The sequence below is a fragment of the Megascapheus bottae genome, chromosome 1 (genome assembly GCF_031878675.1).
Source record: "Megascapheus bottae isolate mThoBot1 chromosome 1, mThoBot2.hap1, whole genome shotgun sequence".
Taxonomy (NCBI): domain Eukaryota; kingdom Metazoa; phylum Chordata; class Mammalia; order Rodentia; family Geomyidae; genus Megascapheus; species Megascapheus bottae.
The window spans coordinates 369,217-382,346 of NC_143509.1; the positions used below are offsets into that span (position 1 = coordinate 369,217).

At 66.3% G+C, this 13,130-nt stretch overlaps 2 protein-coding genes across 3 annotated transcripts; both read right to left on the reverse strand.

Annotated features, from left to right (window-relative positions):
- Nucleotides 1-1,291: 1,291 nt before the first annotated feature.
- Iqcn (IQ motif containing N) lies at nucleotides 1,292-13,130 on the reverse strand. 2 transcript variants are annotated; one of them, XM_090334189.1, is made up of 4 exons: nucleotides 12,631-13,130; nucleotides 10,943-11,057; nucleotides 6,478-9,774; nucleotides 1,292-2,304 (listed from the first exon to the last, which is right to left on the reverse strand). In XM_090334189.1, exons 3-4 carry the CDS (start codon nucleotides 9,742-9,744, stop codon nucleotides 1,339-1,341), a joined length of 4,233 nt encoding a protein of 1,410 aa, XP_090190315.1. In that variant the 5' UTR covers nucleotides 9,745-9,774; nucleotides 10,943-11,057; nucleotides 12,631-13,130; the 3' UTR covers nucleotides 1,292-1,338. The 2 variants fall into 2 exon arrangements, with proteins under 2 accessions (XP_090190315.1, XP_090190322.1); XM_090334196.1 differs by having other exon boundaries at nucleotides 10,943-11,062.
- LOC150067782 (uncharacterized) lies at nucleotides 2,314-6,426 on the reverse strand (the record flags this gene model as incomplete). Its single annotated transcript, XM_090333956.1, has 1 exon — nucleotides 2,314-6,426. A coding segment is annotated over exon 1 (4,113 nt), but the record flags the coding sequence as incomplete, so codon positions are not given.

A 13,130-nucleotide genomic window follows, 5' to 3' on the forward strand; every position in this document is an offset into this window, starting at 1 on the left:
GTAGAAAACCAGTGAAGCAAGAAGCCCTGAGTTGAAATCCGGGTCCGGATTCCTCCATTAACAGCTGGAGGGACTAAAGATACTTATGATGTAATGAAGACCATGGACTGAAAGTGGTTTTTTTTTCCCCATCCTGGGGTTTGAGCTCAGGGCCTTAGCACTGTCCTTGGAATCTGCTGGGACTGACCGGCCCACACCACCGGCTCCACCCTTACCCTGATCCTGATTGTCACCTGGCCCCGCCCTTGTCCAGCCCCCCAGCACACCGTGGCCCCGCCCATACCCAGCCCAAGCCACGCCCATGTGGCTTGAACACACCCCCAAGGACCAGTTCCCGCCCATGACAGGGCCACGCCCCAGCTCTCTTGGCAGGCCGGCTCCTCTCGGCCACCACCACAGACTGGTGACTAGAGTGGCCACCGCCTTGTCCGGGTTCTGGGTGGCATGGGCAGCTTCTGGTCCCTGCTGCGGTCAGCCCTGAGCCCCTCCGGGACCCTGCAAAGCCCTGGCTGGGAGGAGGAGCAAGGCCACTATGCTGGCTCTGGATCTGAAGCCTGCACCCCTCTTCCTGCACAGGGCCTGGCCTGTGGGGGCACTGCAGACTGGGCTGCAGGACCCCCTCACCCCCACCCCGGGCCTCGGTCTCTGCCTCCCTCTGGCGGTCAGCCCTCGAACCACCGCCGCCAGCCACGGGCCCCAGGGCCCTAGGGCCCCAGACTCAGTACTCAAACCTTGGTAGTCCTGGGGCCGAAAGACCAGACTGGCGACAGGGGGTGGGCATGAGATGGCTGTCTTTTTGTTTGTGCCATGCATGTGTGTGCGTGTGCCGATCCAGGGGCTCAAAACTCAGGGCCTGGGGCCTGTCCCTGAGCTTTTGTGCGCCAGGCCAGTGCTCTACGGCGTGGGCTGCGCTTCTGCTTCCAGAGCTGGGGTGGATCACTGGGGGGGAAGCTGCATGGACTTGGCTGCCCCAGGATGGGCTGTCTTCAAACCCTGATCCTCAGATCTCAGCTTCCTGAGTAGCTGGGACGACAGGGGTGAACCATCAGCACCCGGCTTCGGACGTGGGCTTTGGGGCACTCCAGGGACAGCTGTGCTCTGCCGGGGGCCTGGGTGCCCCGTGGTACTGGCCAGGAGGCCCTGTAGCCTCTGACATCTGAGGACTTGGGGTGCCCGTGCTGGCACAGGCCCTGACAGCTTTGGGGTGTTGGCTGGGGACCTCCCAGCTCCCCTCACCCCACGACCCCATGCCCAGCCCCCATCACAGAGGCACAGCCAGGTTGCAGGCTGAGGATGTTTTTATTCCTGCCATACAGGGAACCACGTGATTACCCAGGCCTAGACGCCAGGCCAGCGGGAGGCGTGGGACACGTTGCGGCTGGGCGGGTCCCACTGGCTGGGGAGGCCCAGCAGTGCGTCGGTGGTGAGGCAGGAGCGCGTGTAGTGGCCACGCCATGTGGACTGCAGGACCTTGGCGGCCAGCTGCTGCCGCCTGAGCAGGCAGCGCGTGCGGAAGCCCCTCCAGGCCGACTGGATGGCAGTGGCTGCCTTGTTCTGGTTGCGGAGCTGCAGGCTCCCCTGCGAAGCCCAGGCCCAAGGCAGGGACTCCTGGCCCGGGGCACTGCGGCCGACGCCCTGCACCACGCGCGTGGCCAGAGTGTGTCCACACATGTGGCAGGTGCGGGGACTGGAGCCCACGAGCATCACCACGCTGGGGGGCGCGGGCAGCCCCGGGCTGAGCGCCTGGCACAGGCTGCAGACGTCGGGCTGGCAGGACAGGAAGCAGCGGTGGTCCGAAGGCAGCCGGCCCTCGCTGAGATGGGCGTGGGGCCGGCGGGTGAGCAGGCGCACGGGTCCGCTGGGCTCGGCCCAGACCACGGGGAGCAGCCGGCGCCGCGCCCGCTCCCGGCGGGTACAGTAGCCCCGCCACGCGGCCTGGATGACGGTGGTGGCCCTGTAGAGCTGCGCCAGGTTCCGCCGCACTCGGTGGCCACGCCACGTGGCCTGGATGACGGTCGCCCAATGATGCCACACCTTGATGGCTCGCCGTACCAGGTAGCCGCGGGCGCAGGCCTGGATCGTCACCACCGCCTGGATGACCACGTTCTCCACCGCCTGCATGGATACCACCAGCGGGCCAGGCTGCCCAGGCTCTGCCACCACCATGCTGCCCACGGTGGCCCACCGGCCGCTGGCTGACTCCCTGGTGCCGCCTCCACCGAGAGCCAGGGAGTTGTCCGCGGGCCTGCTCGTCGCCACAGGGTTCCACGAGGAGCCGCCGGCCACGACAGCTTCCACGGGGCCCTGGAGTACAGTGGGAGTCAGGTGTGCAGCTGCAGGGGCGCGGGGGCCCAGGGGACAGGCGGTGCTGGGGATGCTCGGGGCCTGGGGGGTGGCGGGGGCCGGTGGGGGGGACAGGGTGTCTCGGGAATCGGGATCCAGGAGTTTCCAGGAGCCACTCGACGTGGTCACATACCCCATGGAGACCCGGTGGATGCGTGGGGGCGCGCTGGGCTCCCTGAGGCCGCCACCGCCCTCTATGGGGTGGGAGGTGGGCGGGGTGCTGGCGGGGGCCTGGCCGGCGCCCACCCCAGCCTCCCTCAGCAGCGTGGACACCAGACCGCAGGGAGGGGCTCGGAAGGCGCGTCTGTGGACCTGGGGTTTCTCAGGGCCCTGTGATTTCTGGGTCCCACCGCAGATGCTGTCCTCCTGAGCCGCCGCCATCAGAGAGGAAGATGGCTGTGGCTTCCCGGGTGACATTGGGGCAGTGGCCGTTGGCCTCCAGGGACAGCACAAGGCCTCCACCCTGGCCTTGGGCCCCAGCGGTAAATCCAGCGCTGAGGTACGGCCATGGGTGGGCCTGGGCCATGCCAGGGCCGCGTTAGAAGATGCCGTCCCCAGATGGCCTGTGGGCCTGTGGGCCACAGGACTGTGTGGAGCGTGGGGCATTCCCGTGGCCCCCGGCCCCAGGGCCCTGGGTGCTCCTGGGTGGCTGGCCTGGCTGGGAAGCCCCTCCCCCAACGGTGGCACTTGGTGGCCAGGGTCCCTGTCACATGGCTCATAATCTCCTAGGCCCACCTGGCCCCCCACAGTCCCTGCAGGCTGCCCGCCCAGGCCAGCCTGTCCTTCCCTCAGCCCAGACAGCTCCTCTGGGGCTCTGGGGTGGCCTTGAGCCAGGCCTGCAGCCAGCGGCCCCAGTGAAGAACCCGGGGCCCCGTCTGACAGGGCCACTTGGTAAGGACGGGGTGAGATCCCCACCAGCATGGAACCCCCAGGGGGGCTCAGGGCAGCCAACCCACTTGAGACTCGGGGTGGATGGGACCTCTGCCTGCCACCACTCGAGGCCACACTACCGGTCACAAGATCTAAAGGGCAGCCACTGCCCACCGTCCCCAGGGAGGATCCCCTGGCCACGCCACCAGCCACGGTCCCTGTGGAGTATCTCTGGGTCACGACACCGGCCGTGGCCACCATGGAACATCTGTGGGTCACAGCAGGGGCCGTGGGTGCTGAGCGGACCCTTGGGGCCCCGTGGTGCAGCCAGGATCCCCGGCTGCTGACCTCAGACCCTGGGGGGAGACCGGGAGCCACACTGCCCCCGGGAGTGTAAGGCCTCTGGCCGGCCACACCTACAGGAGGGCGCCGCGGGGCGGCCAGCTCCTCCCGGGGCCCAAGGGCGGCCGCGGGGGACTCAGAGTGCTGCTGGGGGTCTGAGGCCGGGGGGAAGGGAGTGCCAGCCTGGGGCGCAGCTGGCTTCCCGGGGGCCAGAACCCGCCCTAGCCCTGTGACCACAGCGGCCGTCACCTGGTTGGTCCACGTCGCATGCGGCTCCACGGCTGCCCCAGGGTTCTGGCCCCTGACCACTGTGTGACTGAGCAGCGGTGACCTTGTGGATGCTGTCACCTGTCCCCTGGTGGAGTCCCCAGCTGGGCTGGGACCGACGCCTCTGGGCCAGGCCTGGGGCAGCACTACAGACCCGGGGCCCAGCCCCCCACCCAGTGGGGCTGAGGGCAGATGCTGGTCCAGGCAGACTCGGGGGTCTGACCCTGCTGGGCTGCGGCCAGGGCGAGTGGGGCCAGGGCGGTGGCTCTGGGGTGGGGTTGCAGCCTCTCCCCCACCTCGCCCAGGGTCTGGGTGGAGCCTGGGGGCCAAGGCCGGCTCCTGGAAGCTATGGCCCACCCCAAACACCACGGAGGGCTGCACAAGGCTTAGGGCCCCTAGGGTGGCCACCGACAGCTGAGGCAGACCAGGGTAGGACCCAGAGGCCAGGAATGCCGGTGTCAGCCGAGGGCTAGCCCGGAGGCATGAGGGCGGCTGGGTGACACGGGAGGACAGATTGCTGGCCATGGACAGCCGGGAAAGTATCGGGGACCCCCCACCTGCCACGGGTGGCACGGCAAAATCTGGGGACCCACCACCCACCACAGATGGCGGGGAAAAATTTGCGGAACTCCCACCTACCATAGATGGCTGCACAAAATTTGGAGGTCCCCCACCTGCTGTGGATGGCTGAGGACAACTTGGGGGTCCCCCATCTGCCATAGATGGCCGAGAAAAGTTTGAAGAACCCCCACTTTGCAAAGATGACAGGACAAAATTTGAGAGTCCCACACATGCCATGGGTGGCCGAACAAAAGTAGAGGGCACCCCACTTGCCATACATGGTTGGACAAAATTTGGGGAACCTGTTCCTGCCATAGATGGCTGGGGAAAATTTGGGGAACCCCCATGTGCTATAGATGGGTAGACAAAATTTAGGGCTCCCCCACCTAGTAACGGTGGCTGCATAACATTTGGGGACCCCCCAGCCACCATACATGGCTGGTAAAAAGCTGGGAACAGTCCGCCCCCCACAGGTGGTTGGACAAAATTAGGGACCCCCCCACAGACTGTGGGTGGCGGGACAAAGTTGATCCCCCCACTAGCCATCGGTGGGTGAGTGCACCCCAAAGGCCACTTGCTGGGCTCTGTTGGCTGGGCCGGGTCTGGGCCAGGCCAGACTGGGGAAAGTGACTGGCCGGATGGCCCGGGGCGCTCGGAGGTCCCTGGCAGAGGGGCTCGCTGCCTGCCCCCCACAAGTGTGGGTGGACTGGGGTCAGGCCGGAGGTCCCTCACGGGGACCACAGAGCCTAGAGACAGGCTTCTCCACAGCCTGGCCTTGCCCGGCTCCCGTGGCCTGGCAGGCAGCTCCGTGGCCGGAGCCTTCTGCTCGCTCTCCCCCCCTGAGGCCCTGTGGAGGCCGGACTCCAGGTGGCTGGCCATGGCGCCGTGGCGGAGGGCCTGTGGGTGGCAGGGCCTGGAGGGGGCGGGGGCCTGGGGCTGGCGGGGGGTCTCGGGCGCGGGGCACGCTCCATCCTCTCTCTCTGCCTTATCTGCGCTGCCCTCACCTGCCCAGTCCCGGGGAGGCAAGCGGGGGTCGGGCACCCACCGCCCCTCGGGCAGCTCGGAGGCGCTGGCCACGGACCATGGGGAAAAGCTGCTGGAGCTGTGAGCCGAGCTGTGGGACTCGCTGTCCTCCCGACAGCCGGCCGAGCCCGGCTTGAAGCGTTTCCCCAGGACGTCCTGTGGGTGCCGGGGCAGGCCGGTCACCAGCTCGTCCAGCAGAGACATGGGCCGGCCGGCCCTGGCCGAGGGTCCCCGGGAGCAGGGCAGGGTGGCAGTGGCCCCCTTCCTGGGACTCTTCTCCTGTCTGGGGCCGGGGGCCCGGGGCCGGGGCCGAACCCTGCCTGTGTCTGCGCATGCGGGGGTCTGGGTTCTGGGTGCTCGGGCCTGGGGGACACCCGGAGCGCCCACGCCCTCCCTGGCCCGTGGGGATGCCTGTCGGTGCCTCCGGAGGTGATCCTCGGTGACTTTGCTTAGGTGGTTGAGGCATCTGGCCACGGAGCAGGTACACAAAATGGGGGACACCTTTCCGGCCCCCAAGCTCTGACACCAACAGCTGGATCCCTGGGGGGACATGGGGCCCTGCGGCGACCTGGGGGCCCTCCTGCCCCCCGCCCAGAGAGACGCCGCGCTGCCCTCCCCGGCCGGCGTCCACGTGCGAGGGGCCACCCTGCCGGTCACGGGGGGGCGTGGGGAGGCAGAAGCCGAGCCGCTGCCCGCCGGGGGACGACCGGAGCTGGGGCCGGCCCCATTGGCAGTAAGGGCGCACCCTGGGCTGGGGGGCGGCTGGAAGCGGGGTGTCTTGGGCAAAAGGGGGCCCTCTCCGCCTGCCAGGAGGTCAAGATGCACCAGCGAGCTGCTGGCCCCCCGTGCTGGGCACAGGTGGAGGAGCACTGGGGGCTCGGGGCCGGGACGCAGGTCGGGGAAGGCCTCGCCCAGCGGTGCTCTCCCCCAGGATGGGCTGAGGAGAAGGGGGCTGAGGAGAAGGGGGCTGAGGGCAGGCCCAGGGGCAGCCTGTCCCCACCACGGGGCACCATCCCCCATCCCCCCCATGGACGCCGTGACCCCCACAGTGACCCCGCGTCCCGCCCTGACCTTGTGGGGCGGCAGCCTCCCCGAGGGGCTCATGGCGGCGCCCCACGACGGCGACGAGCCCATGCGGCAGTCCACGGCCCCTGGAGCCGACAGCACAGTCATTCTGCTTCCGGCCGGCTTCGAGGGGGCCTTGGGAAGGGTGGTGGCAGCAGGCCTCCGGGCCACAGCCTGGCCAAAGACGGCACCAGGCTCACCCGGGCACAGTGCCTGGCTGAGTGCCAGGCGCTCCTCCTCCGACAGCGCCTTGCTGAGCAGGTCGGCCAGCTTGCCCTGCATGGCTTTGGCCAGCTCTGCCCGGAGCTCTCCCCGGGACAGCACGCGCGTCAGGGTGACCCCCAGCTCGCCCCAGGACAGCGCCTTGGTCAGGGCTGTGCCCAGCAGGCCCTGCGGGAGGGCCTTGGCCACAGCGGGGCCCAGCGCCTGGTTCAAGGCCGCCCGCACCTCGCCCTGGGACAGGGCCCTGGCCAGCAGGCAGCGCAGGTCCTCCTGGGAGCCCAGCACAGCCGCCAGCTCCGTGCACAGCGAGGCCATCTGGGAGGTGGCCACATCCTCGGGACAGGTCACCACCTGGCTGGGCGGCGCCTGTGGGCCCGACACAGGTCCGCTGTCGCCCCAGGATTCCATGTTGCAGATGCAGCCTGCCGAGGCCAGCAGCGGAACCAGCACGCTGGCTGCATCCGTGATGGTGGTGCAGGGCCCGGGGGCAGAGGGGCCCGGTGCGTGGCTGGGCGTCTGGACGTGGACGGCTCTGCCTTCCGACTGGCTTCGGGCCATGGTGCCCCGTGGCCCCAGGTCCTGGCAGGTCTGGGGGGATGCCTTGGAGCTGGCCAGGGTGGGGTGAGACTGGGCCTTGGCCCCCAGGTGGGCAGACGGCGGGCGGGCCCTGCAGGTGCCCTTGGCCACCTCCCCGCTGGGCCCGGCCAGTCCCCGGCTGTGCGTGCGCGCTCGGGCCAGGCAGGTGACCAGGTGGGCCAGCGACGGGCTCTTGGCCAGCTTGGTGGGTGTGTGTGCCAGGGCGGGCTTGGCAGCGGCGTGGGGCCTGCAGGGGGCCGGGCGCTGCGGGGTGGACGAGTAGAGCTGGGAGGAGACCTTGATGAGGCGCGTGGCCTGGGACAGGACCTGAGTGTGCTCGCCGGGCGCGTGGAGGTGTGCGGCCGGCTGGGCCGCGGGTGGACAGGTGGCGGGGTACGCGTCGGGCAGGACCACGGTCAGCTCAGCGGGGGCGTGCGGCCTGCTCAGGCAGGACGTCAGCTGGGCCTGGCACAGGGCCTTGGCCTGCTCGGCGGCCGTGCGGCCCTGCAGGGCGGCCTTGGCGAGGCAGGAAGCGGGCGGGGCCGGGGCTGGGGCTGGCCGGGGCTGTCCCGCAGCCTTGCTCTGCCTGGCAGGCATCTGGGGCTGCTCTGCGGCCTTGGGGAGTGGCAGGGCCACAGATCCATCCACGGGCACCAGTAGCCGGGACCGAACACGAATGACCTCCGTCCTCTGCTGCGTCCGCACCACGGGCTTGGGCTTCCCCTCCGCCACCTTCGTCCACGACGCCTCCGCCGTCATCGCCAGCGTCATACTCGGCTTCGCGTGTTTGGGGGCGCAGCTCTTGGTCTTCTCAGCGTCTGGCGAGGCCTTGGCCGGACCCCTGGGGGCCCCCACATCCACTTGAGGCTGGGGCCCAGCCCTGGTCTTCCCGTCCAGCAGTAAGGACTGCGAGGACACCCGCAGGGTGCCCACCGTCGGCTTCACGTTCGCTGTGGTCCTGGTCCTGGGGGCACTCACGGGCTGGGGGGGGGAGGGGACCCCGCCGGGGCTCGCGGCGGGCGGCGGGGTCTTCAGGGTCCCCGCGGTGGGGTGAACCAGGCACAGGGTCTTGAGGACGGCAGCCACGTTGCGGATGTGGGCCGGGGTTCTGGTGAGCATGGCGGCCAGGCGCGCCTGGGGCGGAGGCCGGGTCCCGCCGGCGGCGGGGCAGGTCTGGGAGGAGGACTTGGAGGGCCCCGCGGCGGGGCTGTGGGCGGGGGTGGCCGCCAGGCGCACCTGTGGCGTGGTCTTCGCGGGGCCCGGGGTGGTGGGGGCCTTGGCGCGCGGGGCCCTGTCTGAGGACAGCAAGCACACGGGCGGGGCCGCCTTGAGCAGGGTGGCCGGCGGCCGTGTCTGCGTGGCAGTGCTGGTCAGAGACACCAGGAGGTGGGTGTGGGCTGGGGGTCTGGGCACGGTGGGCGCGGTGTCCGGCGCGGGCATGGCGCACTTCTGGGGCGGGGCTCTGCAGCTGGGCACCGGCGGCCTGAAGGCCGAAAGCCCGGAGTAGGCCTTGAGGAAGGTCTTGGTGGAGGCGGGGGTCGGGCACAGTTGGGGCGGTGGCCTGAGCCCCTCGGGCTCCGCCGGGGCCTGGGTCTGGACCCTGAGGCCCCCAGGCAGGGCCTGGCCCCCCCTCCCGCAGGGCGGGGGCTCGGGGGCCCTGGGGCTCCGGGCGGCCCCCGGCTTGGTCTTGACCACCTCCGTCTCCATCTGCCGGACCACGGAGGTGTTTCTCACAGTCTTGGTCAGCAGGCTAGTTTGGAACTTCTGCTCGAGACCCAGGGGGCCCGTGAGCCTGGGCACTGTGGGCTGTGGAAAGGCCAGGACGCAGACTCTGGCAGCCCCAGGAGCCGCGGTGGGCTGGGGGGTGCAGGCGCCCAGGCCCTCAGACGAGGGGCACTGCGTCTCCTTGTTGACCATGACGGGCTGGCAGGCCAGACACTCCTCCACCAGAGGCTGGAACCGGACCTGCTGCGGCGCGTGGTACGGGATGTTGGCGTCGCCCTCCTCGCCCGCCGCCCTCCGAGGCGGCACGGACTTGCTCGAGCGCAGCAGACGCCGCGTGTTGAACCGCCGCCAGGCCTCCTGGATGGCCTTGGCCGCCGACATCTGGGAAAGCAGCTTCTGCCGCAGCTGGTAGCCCCGCCAGTTGGCCTGGATGAGTGTGGCCGCCCGTGTCAGCATCAGGTCCATCTCGTCCACCAGGATGTTCTTGAAGGCCTGGCTCTCAACCATGGCCCGGAGGCGGGGCATGCGCAGGTTTGGAGAGGCGGCCGGCAGAGAGTGGCCCTTGGACTGGGAAGGCGTGGGCTGGGGGTGCAGAGCGGGGTTCGCCAGCTCCTCCAGAAGGTGAGAACCCGGTGGCTGCAGCAGGCTCACCAGTTTGTCGTGCAGACCAGGGGCCGGCTGGGGAACAGGGAAGCACAGCCCGTTGGGTGGCAGCTGGTGTGGGGCCGGGAGCTGTGTCGCTTGCTGCATTGTCTTGGTTCTTAAGCAGCTGGGCTCTGCCTGCCAAGAGAGGGGAATGGAGAGGAGAGGAGGAGAAGAGAGGAGAGGAGAGGAGGAGAAGAGAGGAGAGGAGAGGAGGAGAGGAGAAGAGAGGAGAGGAGAGGAGGAGAGGAGAAGAGAGGAGAGGAGAGGAGGAGAGGAGAAGAAAGGAGAGGAGAGGAGGAGAGGAGAAGAGAGGAGAGGAGAGGAGGAGAGGAAGGGAGAGGAACTGAGGAGTGGAGAGGTGAGGAGGAGAGTAGACGAGGAGAGGAGAGGGGATAAGGAGAGGAGATGAGAGGAGGTGAGGAGAGGAAAAGAAATGAGGAGAAGAGAGGGGGGAGGAAATGAGGAGAGGAGTAGCAGAGCTACCAGCGAGACCAGTGGACAGGGGAGTAGGTAGACTGATGGTAGATAAACTGTGGATGGAGAATGGGTGGTGGGTGGATGATGGAGGGTGGGTGAGGGGTGGGTGATGGAGGGTGGGTGAGGGGTGGATAGCACGAGACAGGAGATGCCGGGTCCAGGAAACGCCCATTTTCTGACTTGGAGTGAGTACTGTTTCCAGACACAGGTCTAGTTTCTGGGGACTGGTCTCCCCTTGCCCCCCTGCCCTGATGTCTCTCTCTCACTGACCTCTGCTTTCAGTGCCCAGATGCTTAGCCATGCCTGCTCTCCAAACTGACCCTGCCTCTGAGGGCATCCAGAGAACTCCAGTGACAAACCCTGCTTGTCTTTGTGTGGGTGTGGGCAGTTGTTATCTGGCTCCCTCACTGATGGAGTCTTTGTGTCTCCATTGCAGCCCTTAGACCTGGGTGTGAATTGCTGATGTGTATTTGGCTTTTGGAGAAAGTTTGCATACTTTGTAGTAACACTGGTATATAATTAGGAACAAAAATTATACACCATCCATATATCCACTCACCCAGCTACCCACCTACCCACCCATTCACACATCCACACCCATCCATCTACACACCCATCATCCACTGACCCATCCATCCATCTACCCATTCACCCACCCACCTACCCATTCAGCCACCCATTCATCCATCTATCCATCCATCCACCCACCCACCCATCCATCCATCCATCCCTCCAGCCAACCAGCCAGTCCGCCAACCATCTCCTTGCCCATCTTCCATCCCTCACTCAGGTGGGGCAGCACAGCCCTTGCCAATCACCTTCTCACCTTCAAGGCTCATATAGGTGGAGGAGGAGCAGGGAAGGCTCAATCTCAAAAGCCAGCCTGTGAGAGGAGGCTGCTCTCAGCTCTTCAGTCCATGCAACACTGCTCTGGGCTGGCTCTGTCCTCAAGACCAACGCAAGAAGGAATGTTACAAGATTAATTCTCAAGGCACACAAAAATATTTGAAAGCCATTGGCTGGCGGCCCACGCCTGTAATCTCAGCTACTCGGGAGGCTGAGATCTGAAGATCATGGTTCAAAGCCAGCCCTAGAAAGTCCCCATGAGACTTTTATTTCCAGTCAATGAACAAAAGGCTGAAAGTGGAGCTGTGTCTTCTCAAGTAGTAGAGTGCCAGCCTTGAGCAAAAAGGCGGCCAGGGACAGAGCCCAGGCCCCGAGTTCAAACCCCACGACAGAAAATAAAAACAATATATACCAAGGGAAGGATGTGTGGGTGCCAATTCTATTTCTATCTGACATTCTAGGCTCATATCCTTATGACATAGACTCTCATGACAGTTACAGTTCATAGTCACAGAAGTGTCACTTCACAAGAAGGCAACACACTGCCTGAGGCATACACACACCCAACAGTACAACAAGGCAAATTGGCAGAACTATAGAACACCAACAACAGGCCAACCAGGAATGAGCGCCTCCTCTAGGGTGACAGGACCACTGGGGAAAACCAGAAGAGGTGGCAACCTGGGGCCTCCCCTAATTCCCTGAAAGAGCAACTGAGGCTCTGAGAAGCTGGGCTCCCTGTGCAAGGGACCCCAGATCCACAGCCGAAACCAACTCACCGAGCCGTCCGCTCTGAAGCGTTCAGAGTTGCCCCAAGCCACCCCTTCATCACCGGGCTCCTCCCCTACACAGGGGGAGCCCCACCCGGGCCCCAGACCCCTGCCAGGCTCATAATCAGCATTATTGCTGCAGCTGGTGATGCTCAGACCCCCGCCACAGAGGGCAAGCAAGCAGGGATCTGGCCCTGGAAACTGGAAGGCAGGAACGGGTCTGGGGGGTACGGCCCGGGCTACGGCATTGCCACCCCACAAAATGAGGTGCTGCCAAGGCTGAGATCTGAGGACCTCCGTGCAAACCCAGCCTGGGCAGACAAGTCCACCGGATTTTGATCTTCAGTGAACTGGCAACGAGCCAGAAGTGGCACTGTGGCTCAAGTGGCAGAACACCAGCCTTGAGTGGGAAAAGCCCAGTGAGAGCTGCAGGCTCTGGGTTCAAGCCCCGGTATTGTTTGTGGATAAATTAGGGCTCTGAAAGCCGGGCACGGTGGCTCACGCTTGTCATCCTAGCTACTCAGGAGGCTGAGATCTGAGGATCAAGGTTCAAAGCCAGCCTGGGCACAAAAGTCTATGATATTCTTACCTCCAATTAATCACTAGAAAATGGGAAGTGGGGCTTGGCTCAAGGGTAGGGCGGTAGCCTTGAGCTGAAGAGCTCAGGGACAGCAGCGCCCAGGTCCAGAGTTCAAACCCTATGACTCCTCCCCCCCCCCAAAAAAAAAATAGTGCTGTGACAGACGAGGTCGGGAGGTGGGGGGTCTCCTCCAGGACCTGGGGACTCCAAAGGTGAGAAACAGGACTGTGGGGCCGGAGGAAGAAAATGGGACCACCTAGACACAGACACAGAGCCTCAGTTTCCTCATCTGTCGTATACACTAAGGCTGACCCCCACCTCTGATTCTTCAGGGTGACAAGCCCTCCATGGAGGGTTTTGCGTCCCCACGACCCTGCTCTGCGGGAGTGGGCTTGAGGAGCCACCACCCAGGCCCTTGGGAGGTCCTGGGAGACAGAGGTGAATGGCGAGGCCGCCGGCGTGTACTCGAGGCCCCCCACTCACCTGCCCCCCGGAGTTGCGCCTGCCAGCCCCAATGCTTGGCCTCCGTGCCCCGGCCGCTTTGTGACTCATCGGGTTCCAGCCAATCCGCACCAGCTCCGGGGTGGGGGCGGGGGGTTCTAGAAGGCAGGGCCAGGCTGCCCAGGCCTGGGCTCACGGGCGATCCCGGTGCCGCCCGCCGCTCCTGCCCCGCCACCTCCCCTCGGGGGCCCGGGCAGCGCCGCGCTCTGGCCCCTTGGCTGTCTGCCGGGGACCAACGCTTTGCTGCCGCCGGCTGTAATCCCAGCACCTGGAGCTGAAGCGGGAGGACAGGGCTGGGCCATGGGGCGCTCGGGGCC